This window comes from Drosophila ficusphila, unplaced genomic scaffold (assembly GCF_018152265.1).
Source record: "Drosophila ficusphila isolate 14025-0441.05 unplaced genomic scaffold, ASM1815226v1 contig_412, whole genome shotgun sequence".
Taxonomy (NCBI): Eukaryota; Metazoa; Arthropoda; class Insecta; order Diptera; family Drosophilidae; genus Drosophila; species Drosophila ficusphila.
Window position 1 is genome coordinate 3,318,420 of NW_025064326.1, and position 23,875 is coordinate 3,342,294.

At 42.9% G+C, this 23,875-nt stretch overlaps 2 protein-coding genes across 2 annotated transcripts; one reads left to right on the plus strand and one right to left on the minus strand.

Moving 5' to 3' along the window:
* The first annotated feature begins 242 nt into the window (after positions 1 to 242).
* On the plus strand, positions 243 to 23,049 carry LOC108092461 (ets DNA-binding protein pokkuri). The gene is made up of 4 exons (XM_017192050.2): positions 243 to 1,095; positions 18,993 to 20,275; positions 20,349 to 21,135; positions 21,200 to 23,049. The coding sequence occupies exons 2-4, from the start codon at positions 19,084 to 19,086 to the stop codon at positions 21,438 to 21,440; spliced, it is 2,220 nt and encodes a 739-aa protein (XP_017047539.1). The 5' UTR covers positions 243 to 1,095; positions 18,993 to 19,083; the 3' UTR covers positions 21,441 to 23,049.
* LOC108092463 lies at positions 22,723 to 23,676 on the minus strand. Its single transcript, XM_017192051.2, has one exon. It carries the CDS (start codon positions 23,665 to 23,667, stop codon positions 23,194 to 23,196), a length of 474 nt encoding a protein of 157 aa, XP_017047540.1. The 5' UTR covers positions 23,668 to 23,676; the 3' UTR covers positions 22,723 to 23,193.
* Positions 23,677 to 23,875: the final 199 nt, after the last annotated feature.

Genomic DNA, 23,875 nt, shown 5'->3' on the forward strand with positions numbered 1-23,875 from the left:
CGATGTCCTTTGTTACCCGTTTGTGAAAACGTTGTCCTCTGTGTACCCATTTAGGAAATCGTTGCCTGATGTAAAGTTTCTGTTAACCAGGTTGAAAAAGCGTCTCTCGCGGACGAAAATTAACGTTCGGGTGATGCTCTCGGGACTGACGACCCGATGAGACTATACCCCATACTCGTTAACAGCGAAGAGACTACCTGATTCGTCTACGGCTTCGACAAACAACACAAGTGCGGCAAAAACGTTCAAAACGTTAAAATTTGTCGAGGCAGTCGGACGTGCTCAAGTGTCGCTGCTGAAAGAAAATTCTGCTGTAAATGCCAAACTAATATGATTTAAATTGATTAATTCACAATTAATAGAATTTAATTCGTGCGGCGTAGTCGAATAACGGTTGTTTCCGCAGCCAACTTAACTCGGTGTATTTACCCAAGTGCGAAAGTGTGTGTGCGAAACGGAATCAAGAAATAAACAAGAGCGACGGCAGCAACAACACGGCAAAACGCAACAAGAAGTGTAAGCAAAAGTGAAGAGGAAGACGAAAGAGGAAATGCTTAAGTACAACAACAAGAACGGCAAATAAACGAACAAAACGCTAGAGTGCAAGTGCATCGCGTGAGTGTCTTACAGTGTGCGTGTGCGTTTGTGTACATGCTTTGGCGTGTCTGTGTTGGTTAGGCGGCGGAAGTAGAAACGTTTGACTTGTTCTTCTGCTTCGCCTTTTTGTTTGCTCCGCTTTGCGGCTGACATTCGTCGCAGGGAAACGAAACGAAAACAAAAACAGAGAGCCAGGATTAGCCCCAAAAGCACACAAGACCGCCGCCCACTCACTTCCCCCCTCGAAAAACAGAAACAACAACAATGGCAACTTGGCGCGACGCCCTCTTCGTCATCAGCAGATAACAACAAGAAAAACATCGAATTAACAACAACAAAGCAACGAAGCAAAAGCTAAAGCGTTCTGGGATCTGGACAATATCCGCTTCCGCGTTGCTTCTGTCGCTAAAAAGCTCAAGAATCGAAGCCCAACGAGAACAGACAAATTCACTCACTCGCCTTGCAGTACGTCACCACAGTGCACAGTGGAGCAAACAGGCAAGAAAGCATGAATTTATTATACAGCCATTTGGAAAAACCTTTACTTTTAAACTAATTTTTTTTGTATATGGGATACAATTTAACTCCTAAAGTTAGAGTTTTTAAATTTGAAAAGAGTTTGCTATTTTATCGTATTCGTATCGCCATCAACTCATTGTAATTTCTTTATGTTGAACAAGACCCAAACCTTTCAAGATTCGTCTTGTGTTTTCTTCTTTTATCAGACCAATGTCATCTTTGTTTTATTACAAGCTTGTTAATAATTTTCTTAATTTTTTGGTATCAGCTTATCCCATAACTACGTCACAATGGTCATGGGAACAAAAAAGAGTCTTGTCTGAGCAGCTGATAAATAATTGCTCCACCTTAATCTGGTGTTGGATATCTCTTAAATATGACTTCCCCACTTCGGTCCACCCATCGTCTTACAATGTTTGAGTTTTTGGTCTCTGGTTGAGGTCAACAAATTGTCTGATCTACACGCGTAAACAGATAACTTTAGGCTATATCTGGAGCGTACTATATACGAGTTGGAAGACACGGCAACAATGTTTACCTTAGGTTTTATTTGATTTATTTGCATGTTATTTTAGAGGATCTGATTGTGGCATTTTTATTAGGGCTTGTTTAAATATGAAGAGTTACATTTTTATAATGAGCTTGGGAGTGGTTTTCATACTTTTATTAATATATAATTATCTGATTGATGTGCGAATGGTTTTGTTTTTCTAGGAATTTTATTAACCTGATAGACATGACCGTATTCTTTGTTTTAGTTGCCTACAATTGATCAATTTTAAGTCAGTTAGTCGATCTTATAAGAACCTTTTGGTTGAGAAGCATATGCAAATAGTATAGGAATATAATAATACCATTTGGAGTTGTATTGTGTGCATTGCACGCTCTACTGATTCCTCAGCATTCTACGATATGAACGAGATCGATTCACTTGAAAAATTGCTTTTCCTATTCACATTCCGTTCCATATTACGGTACCTAGGGTGCTTTTGTAATGCCTGTTGCATCACACTGGCTAGTCCCGAGTTTTCCGCTTCGAAAATAAAGAAAACGGTTATTATCGAGAGCCCAGTGCATGTCTTGAGCTGGATATCGGTATGCTTTATGCTGTGCTATAGAACCGGGCTTTCGGAATGGTTCTGTTCGGTTCACGAGTCTCTTGTTGCATGTACTTTTCTATGGAAGTGAAGTGAAACAAAAGCAGAGCGTTGAGCTCCAATTAGGGTGACTCCGGCGACTCGTCAGCGAAATCTTATCGCCGAGGCGCTATGGCAAAAAGAAAAACTCGCACTCACGCCGTCATATAAACGTACATATACATATACATACATACATATAACAAAAAAAGTTAAACAGCCAGCAGAATTGTGTTTATTTATTTGCCTTTGCCGACCGACGACGTCGAACAAATCAGCCAAACAGTTCCTGCTTCTGCCGCAGCAAAAAGGTACACATATACATACACTCATACATATACGTTCGTACGTATAGATGGGTTTTCAGGGGGCGTGGTGGGGGGTGCGAACTAGGCACACACCTGATCGTGCGCCACCTCCGTTATTTTATTTTTTTTTTTGATGAGAGTAGAATTCTAGCCAATAAATTTTATTATGTACAAAACAATCATACAAACAATAAGGAACAGGAAAGTATTTTTTAGATACAAGATTACTTACAAGATTTTATTTTGTATGTTAAGTTTAGTTCGCATAAAAAGATTGAAATTAATTAAATATAAAAAAGCGGCTATTATTACGTAATGTCCCCTCTGATTCTGTTTATTACCTATTTACCTGTACATGACTGTAAGTACGGATGTATTCAGATTGGTTTCTCAAAAAATAAACAGTTTCTCTCTTCAATTAGCGGGAAACGAACTAAAACTTGTAGAAGCTGCGATTTGCTTTGCTGTTTTTCCTTTCCTGGTTCTCTCTTTCTCCGCCCCCTTACCACCCCTCGGGAGACTTGGCCTGGTGACCAGCCGGCGGCAGAAAAGCAGCGTAAATACAATAAATTAAATTCACTTCCGCATTGCTCCCAACAAAAAAAACAACGTAATGGGGAATGGGTGAATGTGAGTGTGTGTGTTTGTGTGGGGAAAGACAAACGACGTAAGCAAGAGCACGGCAAGTGCACGGAAACGAGAGAGCGGGTCAAAAACGTAAGAGAGAGAGGGAGGGTGGCGTCGATCCCAAGAAAAGAGGAAGGGTGAGGAGCAGAGGAAACAGGTATAAAAACTGTTGATCACCGCGTGGGGGAAAGAGGGAGATGGAACAAGAAAACATCGACCTATTCCCTCGCACACACACTCACCCAGCAACTGACTCACTCACACTCACACGTGCGAATCCCAGCCAAGACACAAATATAAAAACAACAACATAAGCGGCGGCAAAATAATGAAAGAAAGAGGAAGAAAACGCCAAGCAGCAGCTACAGCAGCAAAAACAACAATAAAAACCGCCTTAAAGCGGCTGAGATATTAACACAAAATGCCGAGCAAGCAAAATTTGCATGAGTATGCGTGCATGTCGCTCTCTTATTTTCTCAGTTTATGAAAAAAAATTAAGGCACAAGCAAAAAAGACATGACAACTTCTTTAGAAGGATCAACTAAATATGTACATACATACATATTTATTTACATACATATGTACATTCATATGTACTTAATGGATAATATCTGTTTAACTTCAAAAGAATGTTTAATTTAATGCTTGTTTTTATCATAGATGTTCAGTATATCACGTTTTTTGATTTTTTTTTGTTTGAAAACAAACAATTTGTAGAGATATGGTAACCGCAAAGCCCCAATTTATCAATCAGGGTCACTTAAGGGTTAAGGCCTCAAGAATGTCGCAAACACTTGCACACTGATAAAGCATTGTATTTGTTGTGCTCTTATTTTGTTTTTTTTTTCTTTTGGTTTCGTTGTTGGGGCCAATGCTTCTACAGATTTTCTTCTTCTTTGCCATTTCGCTTCCTTTTCTTCTATTTTGCTTGTTTTTGTTGTTGAAACTTGCATGCGGAAGCTTGCATTCATCACAAATGCCGCACAGTTACATATAGAAATGCATTAAAACATCAATACACACATACATGTATGTGTATGGACGTACATATGTATGTATATTTTTGCTATCACCCAACAGATGTTGCTATTGTTGTTGGTTGCTGTTTTTGTACATTTGCATTTATAAAGCAGCGAACGAACCACTTGTGCGTACTATACATCCCATTGTAACCCATTTTATAGTGCAACGAAATCACACTAACCTGAATTTGCCATAAATGCTGCCAGCTTCCATTACGTCGCGTCTCAAATTCGCCAAAAGAAATAAAGAAAGTAGTGCAAAAGGCAGGCGAGAAAAGCAACAACACTCCAATCAACGATCGTGCGAATTTGCCATTAAAAGCGGTAAAATACTCACCCCACTTCTCTCTTCTTCATCTGTATCTTTTTAGCTGGTAACAGTGGGTGAGTTTGGTTTTTATTTTGCGAACTTTCATCAAGGATGTGTTTGATGCAGAGTGGAATATCTAAAGACTAACTTATTTATTATTGTTTGAATGAGATCATGCTTTAAAAAAGACTAGTTTTCCGGAAGTGTATCTAAATGCAATTTCAGATATTACCGCGAAATTTAAATGACATATTGTGGTTAAATGACAGAAAAAAAACTGTAAAACAAACTAAATGTTAGATTGTTTTTGTATGTTTACCCTTTACTTTAAATTAATATCTACATACTTTTGCACTTGCATCTTATAAAACGATCTCCACCCAACTGGCGACCCATTCATCTTGCACTTCTGACAATTTCCCGCAATCTTTTCTCACGATCATCATTTCCCCATGTTTCCCAATTTCTGCCCGCACCGAAAACCCACTAAAACATACTACACTAATACTCGTATTACTCCACTAGTGTAATTTTTATTGTAGCCAGCGCATGCTTGCTATCGCTGTCTCTATCGCAGCGAATAGCCCCGTCTCTTTCGGCTGTCTGGGTAACCTGTTGTGTGAATTATGTTACGAACGTAACGTGTTTCAAAATATAGGAAGTCTTGCTTGAGTTATAATACTCCGCTCAACTCGGCTTTGGTGCTTTAACGGTGACTTGCTATTATCTAACTACAAAGAGTAGGAGAGGGAGAAAGAAGCGAACGAAGCGAAGCAACAAACAGAAAAAGCCAACACACAAGCAACTCGAAAATATTCGCCGCATTTTGCAGTTTGTGGCACATTTTCCTTTTGGCACACATACGGAAAAGTGGAGAGGGGTTTAAATAAAAAAATGGGGGTAGTAGAGGAGGGGTGGCAGGGTGGGTGGCAAAAGGGGAAAGGGGGCAAAAGTACATCAAGCAAGAAGTGGAGTAATGTTGTGGAAAGTCGCTTTTGAGTCGTCGTCTGTCGATGCAACACAATTAGGTAATCTTCCTTCTTTCTTCTTATTGAACTCCCATGGGAGGAGCAGAGGGGGTGGCTCGGGCTTCGGGGGGCCAAAGGGGGGCATTGCGTGGCGGATAACGTAACAGTTTTGGGTGCACCTAGCTAAAGCTGATGGCGTAACGTCGAAAAGGAAGTATCCGTAACGCTTGTCTATCGAGAGAGATAAAACCAGAGACGGGGAAACCAGGAAAATATGCAAGCTGAGAGAAAGGGAAGGTTCGGGGGGAATAGGAGTTACACACCCAAGTTTATAGCCCACTAGACAACACCCCCTGCCTGGTAACAAGAGATACTTAAAGGTACCCTAAATACGTCACAGTAACCGACGATTGTCCACTACTGGCTTTATCTTTATACAAATGGTAACTGTAACTGTTCGGAGCTGATAATTTGAGTACGACCAAAAGAGCACTAACGATATTCTTCGAAAAGTATAAATCAAATGAAAAACCAAAACGAATTTCTTCGAAAAGTATAAATCAAATGAAAAATCAATATGATCTGAAAAACAATGTGATCTTAAACACTTCCCCTTGAAACTATTTATAGGGATTGCGGCTATCTTAAGTTTTACAGAGGGATAATTCCCTAAATTAGTTTCTAGTTTTTGCTTACTGTAACTATCACAAAACGTTATGAATAGTGAAAATACAAAGAATAGGAAGCACTACCTGTAGGAACTCGAAACCTTATCCCCTCCAACCCTCACCTTTGACCTACCTGTTGAACCTAGAACAATGAGTTAAGTTGAAAGCGGAACAGGTTCGCAACGTTGTGGGTGGTCCCCTGGCCATAATTGTCACTCTCGAGACCCTAACTGCGAACCGCTCAGCCTCTCACGACCCCTGCCAAACAAACTCGATACGATCCCGACCCAAATCGACCCCTCGACTTGACCCGAGAAAAAAAACGCACAATGAAGTTTTGGCATTTGGCACTTCAAGGAAATTGCATTGAAAAGGCGGAAGAAGGAAGAGGCGGTCGAAACAGCAGGCGGCTCTCCACTGAGAACAATGCAGCAGCAGCTGAGGTTCCCCCTCATCGTCATCCTTCGATTCTCCTACTTCAAAACCCAGCGGGCAGCGAAGTGGAAATACTGCCATTTATTGTGCCACACTTACAATGAATAATGCACGAAAAATGCACAATAGTGGGTTGTTTTTGAGGACTTTTCTAATTCGCTAAAGATTTCTACCATTTTGGTAATCATAGGTACATATATATTGATTACAACATATTACCTAAGTAACTTTATCTATCTATACACACGCAGGTTTTTCCCATTTACGTTATTTTGTTTTTAAATCGAATTTTGGCAAATCTTTCATAAATCAATTTGATTTGGAAGCCGATAGCATAGATAGCCAGCTCCGAAGTTCCTTTTTTTGGGCTAAAGCCTACGTGCATTGGTAGTATCTGTATGTGCAAACAGGTGTGCGTTTCTGTACAATCAGTCGTTGGTCGTTTTTCTGACTGATAAGGCTGGAAAAATGAGCACGGAACCGAAGACATTCGGGTGGGAAAAGGGGTGGCGCTGTGGTTGGGGCAAGTGGAAAGGAAGCAGTATAAATGGCGGGGGGTGGTGGTGGTGCCAAATGTGTTTACGATAGAAAGTGTGGGCTAGGGGGGTGGCGGGGGGAGCTTGGGGAACCGGAAATGACGCTAGTACAAAAATTTTTACGCTTTTGCTTTGTGCTCGAGTGGGTGGCGGCAGGCGGGCGGTGTTTTTCGGGTATTAATTGATACAGTAATCAGTCGCAATCCATGTCACATTTACCATTCCTTTTTTTTGTTGTTTTTATGTCAAAAAAATTATTTATTTATTTTTACTACACTTCTTGTGGGAATGGAAAAAGAAAAGAAGCAGCGAAACAATAGTGTTCTGTGTTATTTTTGGCTTTTATTTTTGTTGCTTTCGGTTTTGTTTAATCATATCGCTTGGAATTCACAAGTGTTATTATAATGATTGCAGTCGTTCTTGTTGTTGTTGTTGTTGCTCTTTTGCACGTCCCGAGAATATTGGGCTGTTCAATTATTTACACCTTGATACGCAGAGATACGAGCTTAGAGATTATTTTATAGCTCCTTTGGTCAGGGTAGCACTTCAAATTGCGTTCACGCAATGCTTGAACCACGAAATAAGAATAGGGTTAATCTCCAAGGTCGTAGGGGGTAGAACAGGGTGGCTTCAAAAAAAAAACAAATTCATTGGAATATTTTTTATTGTAATTAAATGATAATTTTTAATAGTTATCATTTTAACAAGAAATATATTTTCATAAAACTTTATATTAATGAAATTATTTCTCTTTTTATTTACAGGTAATTTACAGAATTCGATTCTATTAATATTTGCAAACTATCACATGGTCAGAAAAATGTAAAGAACCATAAAATCTTATTCGTAAGCAAGTGAGTACTCTGTAAATATCTGAATATTTCGAAAGAAAAGCAGTTAGTTAGTTGTTATGAACCTCTAAGAAACAATTTCCCCATCCTAATCGCTGTGTTAGTCGGGAAAGAGTTCCTGCAAAAACTCATCTCACATCAAAGACCACTTGGCAGTTCTCATTTCGCTACTCAAGGAAGTCAGTTGTCTCTGCTCAAGTGGCAAGGAATCCTCTTGCCACTCCTCATCTGCAGCGGCAGCGGTAGCAGCACCTAACACGAAATTGTTTTATTAATACTGGAATTACAGTTGAGAAATTTTCAAGCGAATGCCGCCCTGTCTGCGGACCAAGTGTCAAATGAAACGACAGCCTCGAAAATACCCTCGGGTTAGATGAGATGAACCCACAAATGAGGGGCTAGCAGGGGGGATGGGGATTAGGATGGGGGTATGGGGGGTCCGTCCAAGTCAAGCAGGAGATTATATTATAATTTTCCAAGTAAGGCAAACACGAATTAAAACAAACAACAAAATTGACACGAACAGCACGTAGCGCAATGATGTTGAAGGAGCTGTGGAAACAGAATCAGAAACGGAGATTCCCGAGCCCCAGATGGGCCACTCCTCCTCCTCCACCTCCTCCATGTCCGCCTCCTCCTTCTCCTCCATTGTCGCCAAATTCATAATTAGCAGCAGCTTAAATGAGTTCTTGGCCGGCGGCAATGCGGAGCAGCAAGCTCAAGAGATCCCAGATCTTGGAGGGCTCTGTCTATTACAATTGTTAGTTCTTGGATTGCCGGATTCTGGGTATTCCTCTTGTTGTCTCGTGTGCCGAGTGTTGTGGGCACTTTTTTTTTTTTTTGTTTTATCTCATTAGGTCGCTTTGCCACGTTTTAGTGGCTACTTAAGAGCAACTTGCGGCATCGCCAGCAATTGTTTGTTATTATTATTGTGTGGGCACTCACTCTTCCACTCTCAGCCATTGTCCGTGCTTATCAAGCTTTTGCCTCCCATCCCCCCTATAAATGCATATACTCTATATGTTATATGGCATGAATGTACATACAATTATCATCGTTATTTTGAGCTTGTGTGAAAACAATCTCTGGAGAAGCCTTTTCAAAATGCGCCGTCGCCTACTAATCAGCTCTCTCAAAATAACAAAAAAGTAATAAACCGAACTATCGAAGTGCAGTCGGGAAATTCCGCCTGGAAACCGAAATCGAATGGCCTGTTACACTTGAGGAAATGCTTTTCACCCCGCACGCTTCCAAGTGCTTTGGTTGCAATTGATTACAAGTTTTCTTTCCGATTACAAATCATTAGGTTCAGGGGGTGAAATAACATTTACATTATTTCCGTTGAGTCTGACGCGAAACATTTTGATTATTTTTAGAAAATACTAATATATTTCTGAAAACTAAGCTGAAAATACTATGACTAAAATAATGATTTAATTTTGTGTGTAATGGGTGATTGTTTATATGACAATCCAACTAAATTAAAAATGATTGTAATTATTGTTTAGGTTCTTCTTAGTCACCAATCTTAAATGTAGCCTCACAACTTCCCAGGAAACTACATTCCATTTTGAAAGTGATTAATTTTTTTTTTTTGTGAGTATTTGTTTTATCGGGTTATCTGTAATCCGGTTCCGTTTCGAACCTCGTTTTACGATGTTTGTAATGCTCTTCACTTAATCAATAATTCGTGTGTCGCCCTTTTCCTCAACCCCGTTTAAAGATATGGCCCAATTTCCCGAGCATGCTATAAAGAATTAGCTCATTTATTACACATCATCGGAGATTATATACTTTTGATTCCCGCAATCGAATTGTCGGAGGAAGTTCTGTGCTATTCGTGATGATGACTTCTCATGCGATTGATAAACAATTCTTCCTGCTGCTTTTCTCGGGACTTGGCATTTCCTTGCCTTTGTAGATGTTTACAACCTGTGGACGGATGGTATTAACTTACGCGCACTTATTCTTTATACGATACATTTTTTTTTTTTTTTTTTTTTTTTTTGCATTTCCCCGTGTTCCCTGCGTCTTGGAACCTGATTGTGATTATAGACAAGCGTCAGCGAGCGTCTCTCTGTTTCTGTTTTCTGTAGCTTGAACATCCGCTTCCGCATTTATTAAGTGTCTTTCCACGACGACGACGCTTAAAACGTTCCACACAGCTCAGCTCAGCACAGCTCAACTCAGTTAAGTTAAGTTAAGTTCAGTTCGGTTCGGTTGGGTTGAGTCGAGTTCGGTTCGTTTAGAACGTTTTTACAATTCAGGTTTGGCGGGCTAGCCAGCAGCTCTCGGCTTTGTTTTTCTTTGCTATTTTTCTGCCCGTTCTCCTCTGTAATTAAGATGCGAAGCGCGATCGTCAAAGTTCTTTGGCTCCGAATGCGGGGAAAAGGAGGCGGTGGAGGAGGTGGCAGTGGCAGAGGAGGAGGAGGAAGCGGCTTCGCCATGCATGCCTAGATGTTAGCTATGTATGTGCTTGATTACTAGTGCAAATACTAACTACCGGTTTAGATGCCCGACCAGATTGTGTGCACAAAAAAAAAGCAGAATAAAATAGCCGGACGATCAAGTCAGCAAATGATCACTTGTTGCACACAGAGAAAAATGCTTTCAAAAAAAAGAAAAAAGATTGTGGTCTTGAAAACGGAAACCATAGAACTTTGATCAAATATTACTTCTACTCATCTCAAAGAACAAGTTTCTTTAGCTAGATTTGATTGATTTACCTTAGCATATCTGAGCTGAAACACATTTTTGCGCAGAGTAACTGGCTTAGTTGGCTGTTAGGTTACTTTTCGACGGACTCCGATCTAATTGCCCACAGGAAGCTGGGAGATCTGGCCGATCAATAGTCAAACCACCGGAGCAGGAAGTCGCTAAAAGTCTTTCTTCGATGAGGGAAGTCTCGGGCAATAAAGAAGTGAAGGGGACGCCAAGTGCCGACGTCCCGAACGTCGAGCCAAGTCAGATTGCTCTATGTATCTATGCGTTATCTTATCTGCGGAGGGGGCATATTTGTTATGAACTTACTGAAACTCAAGCAAATCGTAAACATTTCATAATACATATAAACATTATACGGTGGAAGTGTGCGACGACGGCGGATAGCGGAACATGTTGTATCTTTTATGTGCTCTGTCTATTTCTGTTTGGGTTTATCAGAGCTGCGACACCTAAGACAACAAGTAATCCTAGTTTACAGATATATATCGCCATGTGAAGCGCCAAAGGCCTCCGCAGCAGGTGTGTGCCGAGGACGGGATCTGGAAATTAAAATGGAAATGGACTTGGAATTGGGACTCCGGCTGGGGATCTTATCAGCTTGATGGACAAGGTTCCTTTCGGATTCTTCGGTCAAAGATTGTGTGTTGATGGGTGGCTTGTGGGAGGTTCAGTGATGATCTTCGGAAATGTTTACTTATGAAATTAAGTGGTGTTTGCCAGGGATCAGTGGGTAAACATTTATCTTTTAAGATCATTGAATTAACTCTCTGTCTCTATCGGAACTTTATTCTTTTTACTTGCTGTTGAACTTTATTGGCAAGGCAAAAGTCTTGTACAATTTTTCCTCCACTTTGTGGTCTTCAAACACGGAAGCAACTCATGTCAACCAAGTCAATTGAACCGTACTGACCCCGACCCCAAACCCAAAGAGACGCACATGAGATGTCCACTTCCCGCAATTGCTTCCCCTCTTCTGGAATCCCCTCCAGCTTGGCAACCCCTTCGTCATTTTAAGAGGAAAGCATTAAATTCTTGCTGCAGGCAGGAGTCCAACAACAACGCTGATTCTGATGTTGATGTTGATGATGATGATGATGCTGATGACTGCCTTATTAAGTTAGTATGGAGTGCTGGGCTGGGAAAGCGTGGATAAGAAGGGGCGGGGAGAAGATTGATGCAAGTGCGAGAAAATCGCAAAGAGTTGAAACAAAAACACAGATGCGACTAATTGAATGTAATGGGCACAAATGATGCGGTTGATGCGGTCTAGGTCTATGAGTATCCAGCTCCTCACCAGCAAAGCACCATCAATACACTTGAAAAAAGTAAAAAAGAGGATGGTAGTATTGCCATAAAAAGCCAAGAGATTTACCTCTTCAATTTTGTTTAAAGTAGCTATCAAAACTGCATAAGATATTAATTCTTTCCAGTGATTTTTAAACCCCTGTCATCATCCCCTTCTGCGAACAAAAACTAGAATGATTTTGAACTCTTGTCTGGGCGTTTGATGAACTCATCCATCGTATGGAAATGAAATATCTGACTGGAGATCTCCAGCATCTTTCTTCCCCTCTCTGGTTCTGTGGTTCTTTTTATTTCTAGGTAGTTAGCTACCGATTCGATCATAAGCATTATGATAATGATCATAATGATGATGCTGTGCTTTTGCTTTTGCGCCCTTTGTTTTCCGATTGTTCCAATGCTCATTATGAAGTCGGATATCTTTCTAGTCATGAGAATGATCAGCATAGCAGAGATGCGTGTTTTTTTTTTTGTGGTTTCAGTTTGCATATATTTATAAAAAACCAACAAAAATTCCAAAAAGGTTATCGAACGTTTGATATCATTAGGCAGACCCTCTCGCTCCCTCTTTCGAGACCCGCCGAGCATATAAAGATGAACAATGAGGCAGCAGAAAGAGTTCCACAAAAAAGAGGTGGAAAATAACAAAGTCGGAGAAAAAAAAAACATCGACTTGAAGCCGAGGTTTGAGCTACATTAGAACAAACACGTCACGTAACGCCTCCAGCAGCTGTATTTCTCCCCATCTCGTTTTTATTTTTACTACATCTCTCTTTTTTTTTTTTTTTTTTTTTGGTCGATCGAGCAAAACAAAAGAGCTTGAAGCTAAAACTGGGGAAGAGGAAGAAGATCTTAATGTTGGCCAGATCTTGTCGCCAGATCAAAAGAGAAAACTACAGTTGTAAAAATTTGTTGAATTTTAAAGTTCACAACTATCTGAAAGTTTTAAAAGAAATTTTATTTGTTTAGTCTGCAATCGATATTCTTACCTTACTAAAAATTACTCATTTCTGGAGTTCACTGTGTCATAATTACGAAGTAAAGTGTTAGCTGGATTGGACTGCCTGTGGCTCTCCTTTCTTTTAAATTTTTTAATTTACAGCTACCGCAAGGCTTTGGAATCGGGGTCTGGGCTTCTCCAAAAATGTGCGTAACGATGATTGATTTGCTTAAGCGTGAGCTTTGAGCTTCTCTTGTTGTTCGAGGGCTTGCTCCAAAAAAAAGGCCACAGAAATAACAAAAGAAAAGTGCCTACGGCGCTTTAAGCCGAGCATATAAACTGACGATCTAGACAGAAAATGAACCGCAGACATTTGGTTTTGTTTCCCGCTTCTTCACATACTTTTTATATATGTATATATGTGGTATATATTTATTTCGACTTTTTGTTGCGAAGAAGAACCCGGAATTGGCGTTTTTTTCTTTATTTAGTTTTTTTTTTAACTTTTTTTTCTTTCTTACGGGCGAGGGGTACCAATATAATACCAATACAGCGAAGCTAAGGCAAACACAAATAGCAAACACGATACGCTCACGCGCTTGTTATGCACGCTCAGCAGCGTCTTTGAGTGGCGGAAAGGGGGGACTGAGGGGGAAAGGGGGGACGGTGGGGCCGAAGGGGAGTTAAGGTAAATCAAGAGTTACGAGCGTTGTTGCTGTTTCTTAAATATACGGCGACGAGTGTAGCCCGCCGAGCAGTTATAAAAGCAAAGCAGGTCGTTGACTTAGCTATTTCGAATTTTGAATATCTTTTTTTATGCTTATTAATTGAGTATTTGATATGAGCGGGCAGACACACACATATGGCAATATCTGAAAGCCGGAATACACGTGCAAAAAGTAAACACCAATCCATAGGAACAACTTGAACTCGAACCCCAAATATCGCTGGCATTACTCATAATTTATTGATTGCCGAATAGCGGTAGTAATTGTTGAATGGCATTCTATTACAATAAAATTCACTGTTTAAAAAATATCTATTAAAAGTCATTGATTAAAATGTCCATAATGAAAAAGTCGTTTTTAAGATACATACAAACTTTTCAGAATCAAATGCGTTTCTATTCTTTGGTATTACAAAAACCTAAAAACGGAATATCTTGTGATGTGTTGAAGTTTCTTTAGGAAATTGTATATCCTTTGAATATTCTCTGTTGGGAAATTATCCCTCATTGGCCTCGTAAATCCCCAGATCCCCTAACAATTGGCCGTCAAAAGAACACCGATATGAATCGGGCTGGGGACCCCCAAGTAAACTCATTGAATTACAGACAATTTGCGGACTAGGGTCAAATCCCTTGGCTTTAGGGGTTGATTTAGGGCCAGACCAAAAACACCAGCACAACCAACAGAACTCGAACAGAGGAGATAAACAAAAACGATGCTGCACTTGAGCTCGCTGAAGGAAGACCTCATAAAAGAGATCAAATGTCAACGACAGCAAAATAGCACCACTATAAGCACCACCATACCATTCCATACCATATACCATAGGCACCACATGCCTCGTCATTCTTCCTTTCAGTTACTTCATTCCATTCTTTGATGGGTTTCGAACCGAGATCCGTAGCCGGGTTTCCAAGAAGTCCTACAAGATGTAAAGCAAAGTGCAGATCAGATCAGGTAGGAGGGGAAGGACGGACGGACGCATTTCCTCATTGCTGCTTTTCTACCTGATCCGAACGAGCACTGGGGGAAAAGTCGTTATATCTTCTGGTTATCTATTTCCAAATGTAACTTTTGACTAAACAAAATTCTCTCAGTGTATGAAAGGAGACAGCATCCCTCCTCTCACTCTGTCTTTCTTGCACCTTCCCTTCGATCGAGCGTTGAGCCGTTAATCTTAATGCGCCATGGCTGCTGTCGCTTCTGTCTCTCTCCGGCTTCGGGTTCCTTTTTCCCCAGCCTTTCCTTTCCTGGCTATCAGATTTTCTTATTTTCCCATCGTTCTTACTGCGCACCACTTGATGCACACTCACAAGGGGGCGGGGAGGCGTGGCGGGGGTTCCGATGCGGAGAGGATGCGCCTGCGGAAATTACTCATTAACGTTCAACTCGGTCCGGTCCCTGGCACTCGGGTGATTCACTTGCAAGCTGGAATTCCAGCTGCGTCTAGGAGTGCCGATCAAAAATGCCATTTGAGTGTCATCTTAGGGGGCTAAGCGATAGGGAAGTGCTACAGTGCTGGATTGTAAGTGAAATCTGAGCTGGAAGCCACTTTTCACTCAATGTTAGCGGAAGACGATATCTTTATGTTAGAATTTCCCCAAGAATATAAAAATATTTCCCCCTGTCTTTGAGATTGCATACGATAGATATGGATAAAGGTGTAAGAAAGGAAACGTGGTATAAACGTTTAACTTAATCTTATCTGATTGCTGTCCCACATAATCCTTTCCATTCTCTTCTGTAGGAACTCTTACCTCCTCGACTTCCTTATCCGCCATTGAGATCTCCCATGTCCCATTTTTTTTCTAGCATTTCCGATCCCACGATCCCACACACGAAAGACCCTCCTTCTTTTGCCTCTTTCTTTTCGCCAAAAACGGAAACATTGCAAATACTCGTAAAAAGAGCCCATGAAATTCTTTTAACCCATTTGTATTTGGTTTTCCAGCTTTCCTTCCACTCCCCCTGGCATTTATTTTTTTCTTTCTTTTCTAAACTGATCGTTTTATAATTTTCGTTTGTAATTTCCGTTGAAACCGGTTCGAGATCGGTCGCATACCTTACCTCCGATTTTGAACTACCTGTGTGTCTGAGTTGATTTCAAGTTGTGCCAGAGCGAGAGGCACGATCAGGGAGAGAGAGAGGTGGCTCTTTTCGGACTCTTCTCTGCCGCGCCTCCTGCGCCGAGATTTAGAAATATTCTTCATACTCTTATTGCGTGACGACTATCTGCTTCTTCCTTTGCACTGATACAAAATTTGTCATCAAATTAAAATAATTATGCGTTCTAGCATAGAGTTTTCGATGAAAGTAGGTTTCTGGAGCTAATAAAGCTAAGATCCATGTTGATCCCAGTTATTAAGTTAACAGAGTGCCGATAGAATTGGAGTTTTAATCCATATTGAGAGCCAGGTGTTTTTCTCCCAGTGAGGTTCCCCAACTCTGCTTCTTCCTGGGGCTGCTGGCCTGCCTTCCTTATAGTTTTGTTTCTGTTGCCCGCTGATGAGCATTCATTTGTCATTTTACTACGTGCCACCGACTTCAACTTTTAGCCGAATGTTTATTTATTTTGTGTTGATGTTGCTGGTGCTGCGGAACATGTGTGCACTAGAATATATGATTTTATTTTAGTGAAAACTCAACCATGTGTTGTGGCAACCGAAATAACACGTAGGATCGTTTGTGTATGAGTGTGTGTGTATGTATGTGGGGAGTGTGCACAATCAGCGGCGGGGCATCAGCATTTACCTCTAGCTCTCTTCGAAAACAAATAGATCGGATCGGTTGTGGATCGGATAGAGACCCCCTCTAAGCCATGTACATGCACAATAAAATATTCAAGGCGATTATTATCATCCTCATCATCGTCCTCCGCCCCCTTTTTCCCCCACCGCCATCACAAATATTTTATGTTCTCGCCCTCTCTTTCTGGCGCGGACGCTCACTTGTTGAAAGCGCTTCCCGGAGAATGAGGAAGTTTCTTTCGGGAGAGCAAGACAGCCGAGTCGAGATAAATCTGAACATGTGTGCAGTGAAACCGTCTGGTCGGGCTATAAGAGGGAATGACTACAGCGCAGGACAAGGGAATAGTACTTTTATGGGTCCGCAATCATTTGAGATCAACCAACAAACCAGACTAACTAATGAACTAACTTATAATATAAATGACAAAAGTTATATTTCTTAATAATTATTCTTAACTATGACTTACTTAAGAAGTAATCCCCAAAACCTAGTTTCTTGTTTTATCTGTTAACAGGGTGCCCCTTGTTCGGTGCCCCTTGATGCTTCCCCCTCTCCGCAGACTCCCTAATTCTCCATCATCATCCCGATCCACCGACTGAGACTTGCTGCTCTCTTTACCCACTGGCGGATTTATTAGTTGCCCCATCGCGGCAGCGTCTTTCTCCCATCCCCTTCCCCTTTCCACTCCCGCTTCTCCGGCTGCTGCTTTTGGAAACGGGTTTTCTGTTTGGAATGTGCACTTCCGTTTGCTGCTGCTGCTGCAGCAAAGATACGAGAGTGGGCAATGGGCACGGCTTTCAAGTTTCGAGAGACGTTCGACTTGGCCGCTCCCCCGTGCCCCCTTTTCCCCTCCGCCGGTGCCATCAATACATTCGCTTATGTTGAAATCTTTACAGCAAATGATCACCGCCATGTGTGTATACGTCTTTTGGGGCTTCGTGTGTCTGCGTTTGGTTTGTACACATCCGGAATGGCAGCGTACTGCCGCCCATGCACACCCATACACCCCAAGAGATCACACATTTTGGGTGGAAATTACCATATTGAGAAATTTACAATTAAAAAGCTTCGAGTGTTAGAGTTTAGCGACTAGCAAATGCTCTAAGGGGGTTTAGCCCTTAATCTTCATATCTTATATCGCTCTGATAATGGCCTTTCTTTCATTCCTTTGCACTTCCGAAAGATTTATTTTGATTTTTCGGCAACCTCTAATAAAACTTAAAAATATCTTCAGGAAGTGAAATTAAAACCAAGGCTGTGATTTTATTACGGCTTTCTTTGAAGGTGTGAATTGTTAAGCATTAATATCTACCCGGATGTGAAAGCGGAAGAACCATATGTGGATTAAAGGCAAGGCCTTTGGTGTAAATGTGGAACTTTAATATAAATTTTGTAATTGTATAGTTTATAAAAGACTGCTTGTTAGATCTATTGTTGAGACCTTTCTCCACGAAGCTCGTATTTTTTCTCCGTGGAGCGTATTCACTAGTTCGTTAAGGTCGAATCTCTACTTTGGAACGATCTTCTACCACTCTTCTTGCTCTTTTCCCTCTTGTCTGCCTGCGCCTCGGTCGCTGCGGGGGTGTGTTGCTGCCTCTGCCGCCGAAGATGCCCGCTGAGAGGAGGAGATATCGAGGAAGAAGAGAGAGAGTGAGAAAGAGAGAGAGAGCCGGTCCAGACCGCTGCCGCTGCCTGATCCTCTGCTGCGTCGCCTCCGCCGCTGCCAGTGAGTCACGCTCCTCGCTCTCCGAGATCGAGATCCCGCCGCCACTCTGCGTTCACTTGAGTTCGGATGCGCTAGCTCGCTATATTGTATATGTATCTCTAAACACATATAGATCTCGTTGTTTTTGTCTTCCTGCGTCGGCATCGGAGAGATATATTATTTGTTTATTTCATCCATCGGCTGCCCCGCGACGATTATGAAGAAATCTGATTTGGTTGGAATGCGAGTGTCTGTCTGAGTGTCGCTCTCCCAAATCGGATCGGATCGGATCGGTATGTGTGGCGTCTGGGAGCGGGATGAATATATCCCCACACTCCTCGGCTAGGTGATGTGTCCGCTTAGATATTTCGCTGGCGGAAGTGTGTCGACGAGTGATCAACAACATCCTTTTGCGATTGTGATTTCTCAATAGTGAACTTTGATCCGCCAGAAGAACAGTGTGTTTATCCCCGATCAGTGGTAGTTTTCCATGAAATAATGGCCAGTATTTAAAACAAACAACAATTTTCCCCTGAAATTATTCAAATGGTACTGTGTGATGTGCTTACTTAAAAAAGGGGTAAATATTTGAGTGCAAAGAGACACTTTCAAAATAGTGAAATATTGTGGTTTAAAGTCTGTTTATTGTAGCAAAGGTTTGGGATAATGAAAATGATCCTAATAATAATAATATTTTATATATATATTTTTATATTTATATATTTATATATATTATTTTAAGAAAACTAACTCGTATCTTTTAGAGGTTTTGTAAATTTAACAATCAAAAGTACTTCCCCAAATGTTATTACTGAATAAGAGTGTTTCTCATTAAACTAACTTAATCTCTTTCCACTTTACTTTTCAGATAATACCACTTAAAGGCAACACTAGTGGCTCCCACTGACCCACTGATACGGATCCGCTGACCAGGACACTTCCTTACACACTGCGGCTGCATGTCCAAAATGAAAATGCTCCCAGTACAGTTATCGTTGAACTCGCTGAATCCCGGCATCTGGAGCGATGTGCTCTGGCGCTGCCCCCCGGCGCCGTCCAGCCAGCTGGCGGAGCTGAAGACACAGCTGCCCCCCTCCCTGCCCTCCGATCCGCGCCTCTGGAGCCGCGAGGATGTGCTCGTCTTCCTGCGGTTCTGCGTCCGCGAATTCGATCTCCCCAAGCTCGACTTTGATCTCTTCCAGATGAACGGCAAGGCGCTGTGTCTGCTGACGCGCGCGGACTTCGGCCACAGGTGTCCGGGCGCAGGCGATGTGCTGCACAACGTGCTCCAGATGCTGATCATAGAGTCGCACATGATGCAGTGGCATCTGCCCAACAGTCCAGTGACGCCCACCAGTCGTTATCCCCTGTCGCCGCACAGCCATCCGCCGACGCCCACGTGGCCGCCACTGAACGCTCCGCCGGAGAACAGTCCCTTCCACAGTGCGGCCCACGGGCTGGCGGGTCACCACTTCATGGCGCCGAACTCCGTGACGCTGAGTCCCCCGCCCTCGGTGGATTCCCAGGCGAGTAGTCCGCCGCAGGCGCCCTACCAAAACGGAGCAGCCGCTGCCGGAGCAGCCGGCGGAGCAGGAGGAGCCGGATCAGGAGGAGGGCCGTCGAGCGCTGCAGGCGGAGCCACCAACAGCAGCAATCCCACATCGTCGAGTGCCAGCAGCACCGGAAGCAACGGCTCCCAGCCGAGCATCATGCCCATGAAGGGCATCAGCAGTGCCAGCAGCAACCACTCCGACTCCGAGGAGGAGTACGCGGAGACCAGTGGCGGAGCCGGCAAGCTGCCACCAGCTCCACTCTCATACAGTACGGCCAGTCCGCCGGGCACACCCATACTGAAGGACATCAAGCCGAACTGGACGCAACAGATGACGAATAGCTTTGTGAACTCGTGGTCGCAGCAGCAACAGCAGCAGCAGCAGCAACAGGCAGCCGCCGTTGCAGTGGCAGCAGTCCAGGCGCAGCAGCAACAGCTGCAGCAACAACAGCAGCAGCTGCCCCAGAAGCTGACCCTGGACAACACCGCTGGCCCAGTGGTGACCCCCGCCGGAGGATCGATCTCCGCCCCGACGACGCCCAGTTATATGTACAAAGCCAAGCGGGAGTTCTTTCCCGAGAACTCGGAGCCCAATACAAGTGAGTTTTCAAATCAGATTTAAGGTTCTCCTTGGAATAGGAACTAACCGTAATTCATCTTTATTATTTCTAGATGGTCGCCTGTTGTGGGACTTTCTGCAGCAGCTGCTCAACGATCGCAACCAGAAGTACAGCGAGCTGATAGCCTGGAAGTGCCGCGATACGGGCGTGTTCAAGATCGTCGATCCCGCCGGCCTGGCCAAGTTGTGGGGCATCCAGAAGAACCATCTGTCCATGAACTACGACAAGATGTCGCGTGCCCTGCGCTACTACTACAGGGTGAACATACTGCGCAAGGTGCAGGGCGAGCGACATTGCTATCAGTTTCTGCGCAATCCCACGGAGCTGAAGAACATCAAGAATATCTCGCTGCTGCGGCAAACGACGCCGGCGAACGGCAACGGCGGCGGATCGTCGATGCCGCAGGGCAGCAACCAGGCGCCCGGAAGTCCTGCTGGTCAGAATTGGAACACCCAGCAACAGCAGCAGTCCCAGCAGCAGCAACAGCAGTCGCCCCAGCGTCCCGCCTCGCGGAACGGTCCGATGAGCCTGCCCGCCGTGGCCGCGGTGGCAGCAGCAGCTGCTGCGGCCTATGGCCCGCCGCCCACATCCCCACTCTTCATGCACGCGATCAATGGAGCCTTCCACTACCTTTCGGCGGCGGCAGCTGGTCCGCCACCCAATTCCCCTGCCCTGAACACCCCGTCGGCTGTCGGAGGACCCGACAAGTTCCAGTTCCATCCCCTGAAGCTGGAGAACGGCTCGGGATCCGGTTCGGAAAGCGCTGGCGAGGATCTGAAGCCCACGGACCTGAGTGTGAGCAGCAAGAGCAACGCCACCAGCAACGAGGATTGCTACCCGTAAGTGGATTGCCTGTCAAGTCACACTATCAACAGTACGCTAATCCAAACATCCGCTCTGCAGACTCATCCGCAATGCTGACGGTCTGACCACCATCAAGCTGATACGCTGCAACGATCACCTGGGTGCCCCGTCGCCATCGGAGCTGTCGCCCAAGCCGGATGACCAGCAGCCCGCCGCCTCCAATGCGAGCAGCTCACCCAGGCCGATGGATCAGGCCAGCGATCAGGCTCAGCCAATGCCCATGGAAAGCGATTTCAATGGCGGCGAGTCGGAGGACTCCTTCCGGCACATGCGGCAGTAGGAGAAGCATCATGAGCGTCCTGTGACAATCGCCCGACTACTTCTATCTTCCACTCCCTCCTGAGCACACACAGCATTACCTGAGCTACATAAATTGGGACCAGCAAAAGAAGCGCACAGACATTTCGACAGACAACCTGCTGGACATAGATCTGGATGCCTTTCAGTTAGAATGGATCGTTTAGCAATGCTATGGATTGTATAAGCAGAAAGTAATCTTTAGATAACTGTGCTAAATCAGACATCCAAAGTTTACTTTCCACTCCAGCATTTCGTGGTGAATGCAAAACGATTCGCTCGGCTTACTGTATATAGAAATCACACCTGCATAAACAAACACACCATCATACATACATATATTTTATAAATCAAGCCTATTTATTAAGCTAAGCTAAGCGAGAGCAGTGTGCATGTAATTTCGTTGTTGTAAGTAGATTTCTTGAGCCGGCGCAGCGCAGCCTTCGATTATGTGCCAATTTCTACATTTATCAAACAAAAAAAAAAGCCTAACCATAAGCGTTCATTCGTCAATCATATGAGTAAATGATAGCGATTAAGGAGTAAACCTAGAGAGTAGCTTAGACCGTAAGTGTTGCCACCTTTGAGCTTTACAAATGTTGCCTCAACAATGGTTTCAAATTTATGAAAACAGAAAACCAACAAACGTTGTTAAAATCGAAAGAAAGTGAAGAGAATATGAAATTTGAATTGTTGGCGAAATCGTTAATTAATATACAAATCAGCATAGAAAGAGTTTTTTGTATACAACAAGGCAAATTGATTTCATGTGATAACAACAGAATTATCTTTGATTCACATTGGCTGAATGGTCAAAAAAAAAGCAGTTCTAAAAGGGCAAAGCTGAAACAGTTTGCCGGGTGGGACTGCTCTTTCTTCGAGATCAGCCTGAAAAGAGAGCTTTCAAAATTCAATTTCAATTGAGACCCTAGCCCTAGATACACTGCAACATGATAACAAACATTATAAAAAAAACATTGGCTTCCATTTTTATATAGCAATGATGATGCACACAAGCATATATATGTATACACGTTAGTTTTCTATTATTATCATTATTATTATATTATTTTTACGTTAGCCTAAGCAGCTGCAATTAAATGGCAGCCCAGCATTAGTAGTCGCGCCAATGAAGGTGTTCACTTAAGCATTAACAATTTTAGTTTGTAAAACGCATGCGATCTTAACACCCACCCACCCACACGCCACCACCCACCACCCGCCCCCACTCACCTGCTAAAAAGAAGAAGAAACAATAGAAAATGTACATTTGAAGCACTTTATTAATTATATTAAACAGAATGAAGCGGATTAAGGAGAGATATCATCAATGCACGTTCATACATTTAGCCAGTAGTGCAACTGTAATTATTAATTATTGAGTAGATTTATGGTAATGAATAATTTTCTATTTGTTTTTCGTACACCTTAAGTTTAAACACCGCCAATAGCTAATAATTAGCACTCTAGTGTCGCCACAATACCTGTTCTTCCATTGAAAACTTTAATTTTCGATCAATACATAATTTATATATGTATAAAAAAAGGAAACAAATTTATATGCAATAAATAAATTGAAAAGTGAAATCCGAGATACGTGGGGATCACCTTTGTTATTTATCATTTGATCTGAACTGGGCGGTAAATTATCATTTGCGTTATTCAAAGTTCACTGTTAAAAATCATTGGATCGTTATTCACTTAAAAGATTTCTTAAATCTCACAATTTGTTGTTATTAGATGAGTTCCTGATTGTCCAAGAACTCGCGGATCATATTTCGGCAGGACTTGAGCAAGGATTTGTTGCAGCTTCGCTCGTTGTTGGGAATCGGAGTCCTTGTTTTGGCCTTGACTATAGATTTACTGATCACCGAACTCTCTGATTTGGCCGGAGTCATAGATCTTCTGAGGAGGTGTGATGGTATGGAGCGCTTCTTCAATGGCTGGCTGGCGACTGGTGGACGAACCGTCTGATCTTTTGGCGTTGTATTATCAGCAACCGCAGGCGGAGGAGTTGGCGAACGTGTCTCCGTGTATGACATAATGTCATTACAGACTTGGCGATCGTATTGGTAGCGGAGCAGCAGGAGAGCTGTAGCAGCCTCCATCTCCAGGGAACTGTGACTGGCCAGGGAAACGTCCTCCACCCCGGAATCTCTCACTGGCGAAGGAGTCGCCTGCTTGCGTTTGTTCAGCATGCGGTACTTCATGGTTCGATTGTTGGTAAGGCACTGATGTCCTGCTGAATTCAGCACCAGCTTTATATAGATCAACTATTTACCTGATTAAGGACCACCCTCTCACAAGTTCTACCTACCAATTGGCCGGTAATCCCAGTTACCCTAATAAGTAACATTTGGGATAAGTCAGGTACAATCTGTTAAGCTTGTTTCGCGATTTTAAAACCAGACACCTAAA